This window comes from Sinocyclocheilus rhinocerous, unplaced genomic scaffold (assembly GCF_001515625.1).
Source record: "Sinocyclocheilus rhinocerous isolate Xijiao unplaced genomic scaffold, SAMN03320098_v1.1 scaffold4023, whole genome shotgun sequence".
In the NCBI taxonomy this organism is placed as follows: domain Eukaryota; kingdom Metazoa; phylum Chordata; class Actinopteri; order Cypriniformes; family Cyprinidae; genus Sinocyclocheilus; species Sinocyclocheilus rhinocerous.
The window spans coordinates 471,254-476,201 of NW_015667282.1; the positions used below are offsets into that span (position 1 = coordinate 471,254).

General features: G+C 35.9%; 1 protein-coding gene across 1 annotated transcript in view; it reads left to right on the forward strand.

Moving 5' to 3' along the window:
- The first annotated feature begins 373 nt into the window (after positions 1–373).
- The window catches only part of LOC107733607 (beta-1,4 N-acetylgalactosaminyltransferase 1-like), a 22,998-nt gene continuing 18,423 nt past the window's right edge, over positions 374–4,948 (forward strand). Inside the window, exons 1-7 of the mRNA XM_016545294.1 lie at positions 374–411; positions 700–922; positions 1,941–2,117; positions 2,286–2,392; positions 4,068–4,105; positions 4,198–4,378; positions 4,491–4,589. Of these exons, the coding sequence (XP_016400780.1) occupies positions 708–922; positions 1,941–2,117; positions 2,286–2,392; positions 4,068–4,105; positions 4,198–4,378; positions 4,491–4,589 (817 nt within the window). The 5' untranslated portion in view covers positions 374–411; positions 700–707. The remainder of the gene's footprint in view (positions 412–699; positions 923–1,940; positions 2,118–2,285; positions 2,393–4,067; positions 4,106–4,197; positions 4,379–4,490; positions 4,590–4,948) is intronic.

Consider the following 4,948-nt stretch of genomic DNA (forward strand, 5'->3'; position numbering starts at 1 on the left):
AAAGTGAATTTTCATAGCGATACCATAGAAGCATCATTTAGAGAATAGTTCTTAAAAAAAAAATGTTTCCTTTGTGTGAAGGACATTTTAATAGTATAAAAAAACGTTTTTCACTATAAAGAGACTTCTGTGCAGTGGAAATATTTCATTGATATTCAAAGTTAATCCTGGAACCACAAATCCCATAAAGAACCTTTTTTTAAGAGTGTACATTGGACTCTTTTATTTAATTGAATTTATGTACATTAGATTCTTTTATGTAATAAATACAGTAAATGAATGCACTATAACTGACGTGACTAAGGGTTTTTTTTCTACCTCAGCAGATGGAGAGAGCCCTGCATCAGCCTCATCAGCTACTGTAAATCACATCAAGATTGAGCCAATCAGTACCATGGACCTTTAGGAGCAGTAATGGCAACTTGCTGTACCTCTCGCTCTGATTGGATAAAGTGAGTATGTTAAAAACTAAAGTGTTTTTGGAATTACTATAGTGCTTTCCCCCACATTGTTATTAAGTGAAGGGAAATTAAATTAAGGCTAATTAGAAAATTGAATTGAAGTTAATGCTTCATTATTTGATTTAAGAGAATGCTAATTTGTGAAGTTTCACATGAAGAACCCCACCCATTTTTGTACAATTAATTTAATTACACTGAATGAAGTTTTAACACTGTTGTATTTCTGTTTGTGTTTTAGCTTGTAGCATGCGTTCCCTACGTAAGACTGTGCTGTTAGCTCTGGTAGCATCAGTGGTGCTGGTTTTGGCAGTGCTACATTCCTGGCCCACGCGGGTCTACAGCACTGTGGATGTCCGGTACAGACCGGGTCCTGGAGCTGAGCGGTTGCTGGAGGAGAGACTTCCTGAACCAGATCCCAGTACTAGCACCATCCCTTACAGAGTGAGGGAGAGTGTGGCCAGGTCAGTTAGTCTTCAAAATATTAATGTTTTTCTATGAAACATCCGCTCAAGTAGAGGGAGACTGGGGATTTTGCTTTAACGCCTGCAACTCTTAACAACTACTTATCTCAACCGTTCAAAAATGTTTTTAAAAAAAAGTTTCGTCTACTCATCAAGGCTGTCTTTATTTGATGAAAAATATAGGAAAACAGTAATATTGTGAAATATCATTACAATTTAAAATAACTATTTTCTATTTTATTTTTTTTTTTATTTACTTAAATGTACTTATTGTTATAGCAAAGTAGATTTTTCAGCAGCCACTACTTCAGTTTTCAGTGTCACTTGATCCTTCAGAAATATTAACATTCTTATAATATCTTAAAGGGGTCATATGATGCTTTTTTAAAGATCATTATTTTGTGTATTTGGTGTAACAGAATATGTTGACATGCTTTAATGTTCAAAAAACACATTCTTTTTCAAATACTGTACATTATTGTAGGTCCTCTATGCCCCGCCTCTCTCAAACGCTTCGTTTTCTACAAAGCCCCCTCCTTCTTGAAATCGCATCATATGACCCCTTTAATGTTTTTGTGGAAACTGAATACATTTTTTGTCAGGATTCTCTGATAAATAGAAAGTTCAAAAGAACAACATTTATTTGAAATAGAAATCTTTTATAATATTGTAAATGTCTTTACTGTGATTTTTGATTGATTTAAATTGTCCTTGCTGTATACAATAATTAATTAACCTTAGTCATCTTAATGACCACAAACCTTTGAACTGTACTGTATGTGCTCCAAATTAAAGTTGTTCTGAAATCTACAACGTATCTTCTATCACTTTAAATTCTGTACATGAATTTATTTTGTTAACTCAGAAGTGAAATGTTGATGTCCTGTAAATCTTTTATGTATTTACATAAAACAGAGACCTACATTGTCTACTGTCAGTTTAGGAGGATGCAAAAGTTTTCCTTCTGTTCAAAGACTGACAGGTTGATCATGTGATAACTCTCCTCCTCTTCCGCAAGGCTTTTGGCTCGCAACGGCTGTGTTTGTGAAGGAGACAGCAGAGGGGTCAACCTGCCCTTTGCTCAGCTGTTGTTCCCTAGAGTGTCTGCCCATCCGCTGCACACTGCCTTCCAGGCCTCCCAGCTCCATGAGATGAAGAAACGGCGCGCCAAAGAGTATCAGAGCTTTCAAATGAGGTGCATTTAATTATTTTATGCCAGTGCAAATGTTCAGTTGTTTGGTTTATAAATCCATATACATGTTATCAAAAAAACTGTGTATATGACAGACTATGTCTGACCTTGCAAATAGTTATTTTTTATGGTTTTAGTTTTAGTTAACGATTGTAACCCTGGTGTGTATAGGTCGCAGACCCCTGCTGATCTGCTGATTGTAGCTGAAGCTACCAACCCTCTGCAGTACCCAACCCAGGGTGTGGAGGTTCGGCCACTTAAAACTATCCTCATACCAGGTAATACACTTTCTGTTCCTAGTAAGATTAATATATTGCCGTATGACTGAAGAACTGTGATGAGATTTAGCATTATAATACTAAATCTTTAAGCTAATATAATGAATAATATCGATAAAACCTGACTTTTTTGCAGCCCATGCTCATTGGAAATATGTCACTGTGGCTACATTTCTGCAAAACCTAAAATACATTGCTTCAGGTCCATTTTGCTGCACGTTTTTTAGATGATCCACAAGAGGCACTATAAGATATATCAGTTTTCTCAATTGCAGATGCAGGTTTATTCAACAGCACAGATTTTAATGCAAACGTTAAAATTTATTTGTTTATAGTCAAGTCACCTTTATTTATATAGCTCTTTATACAATACAGATTGTGTCAAAGCAGCTTCAAGGCAACAGTGTGCAGTCAAGGCAACATTGTTGCCAGAAATTGTGTCCCCAACTAAGCAAGCCAAAGGTGACAGTGGCAAGGAACTAAAACTCCATCGATGACAGAAATGGAGAAAAAACCTTGGGAGAAACCAGGCTCAGTCGGGGGGCCAGACGAAACCTGTTTATAAATCATGCACTACGGTAAAAATGTTCACATGATAGTAATGCAGTATTGTGCAAGGAACTGCACAAAAATAAGTCTTTATTCATTGATAATCTGCCCCCGTAATCATTATTTGAATGAAAAGGAACAAAAGTTATTGGTGTTTTTACTGCCACCAGTGTTCATGTGTCCTGGAAACTGCAGTGAAATGTGTGTACATTTCTTCAGAAATGTAGCCACAGTATTGTACTTCCAATGAGCCTGGGTTGCTTTTTTCAGATTGCAGTGATATATACAGTGACAGTGTGATATATGTTTGTGCATAATAATAATATGAAGCTTAAGACTGAGATCTGAAAAGAGCACATTGTTAAATTACTTAATGGACTGTGACTGTAATAGAAGGTAGCTGAGCGCATTTTCATTTAGTTATAGAGGCTGGACAGTACAATACATGCAGGGCCAGATTTATGCATAGCCAGGCACATGCCTATGCCCGCAAGTCCAGGGAGGGCCCAATTGAAAAAAAAAAAAACAGCTAAAAACAAAACCCCAAAAGACATTGACCAAGTAATAAAAAAAAAACAAAAGAATAAAAATGACTAACTTTTCCTACTCTCCATATCAACTGCTCAAGCCTCTGTTATAAGCTCTAAAATGACATTTTATAATGAGCAACAGGAAGCTTACGATTAGATAAATTAGTTTTACACACAATAGCGTTTTAAGGACAAAAACCTGACAAATGTCTTCAAATAAAACATGAACAATGTCTTGAAGTGTGTTAACCAAAGTATACACAGAATAATTGACTCCGGGCCATTGAATTATTAGAAAAATAATGCATTCCTATAATAATAATGTTATTCCTAACTTAATTAAACGGTCTTTCTCTGCTCTCAAATGAGTGACGAGCTACATTCGACCTTCAGTGGCTGAACGCAAGCGGAACGACTTTGTACTTCTTGTGATAGAGAACACTAATGGTTTCCATGGATTACAATTTATTTTTGTTTCCTGTTTTGGGGTGGTAATATTATATATTAATAGGGAAGGGGGGCCCCAAAATATCTTTTGCCTATGTCACGATAAGAGATAAATCTGGCCCTGAATACATGGCTGTAATGTGTTTCAGGTTTGGCCTTAAAAGAGCTGCCCCGAGATGTATATACTGTAAGTGATATTATGAATAATTTATGTCTATTTCCTGTGCTTTTGTGTTATGGATGCTTCCTGGACACTATGTTTTTCATCTTTCCTTGTAGCTGAACTTTTCAGCATCTCTGGGCACATTTAATGTGGCAGCAGAGGTGGAGGGGGTAAAGGTCAGGGGTGATGGCGAGATGCACATGACCCTGAGCAGCAGCCTTTTGTCCAGTCTGAATCGACAGCTCCAGTTTATCACATATACTAACACGTTGTTCCACCCCAGCACAGCTGACACAGGTAAGCTTCTGGGTAATTCCTGTAAAAAAAATAGTTATCCCAAATGTACATGTAAACTCAGGACTGGATAATCTTTATTTTGATATGTAGTTTTTATGTGCTTGTGATTCAGTGCAGTTAGACACAGAAGGACATCAAGCTCTGTTTACCATCAAGATCCGTCATGGAGTTACACCCAAACTCTACAACACAGGCTCTGATGCAGATAAAGGTAAGTACGTCAGTGTTGTCATTGTTAATTACAACTAAACCTATCAAAAATAGTTATTTGTTAATTGAAATTAAGATTAAATGAAATAAAATATAAATATTAGATGAAAACCTTAAAAAAATTAAATGAAAAAATGATAAATGTTACCCTGGCAGCTAACTAAAATAAATGAGTTTAATTTTAAGTACTGACATTTTTAAAACTAAAACTGAAATAAAAATAAGTTAAAGGGGTCATATGATGCTGCTAAAAAGAACATTATTTTGTGTATTTGGTGTAATGAAATGTGTTTATGCGGTTTAAAGTTAAAAAAACACATTATTTTCCGCATACTGTACATTATTGTTTCTCCTCTCTCT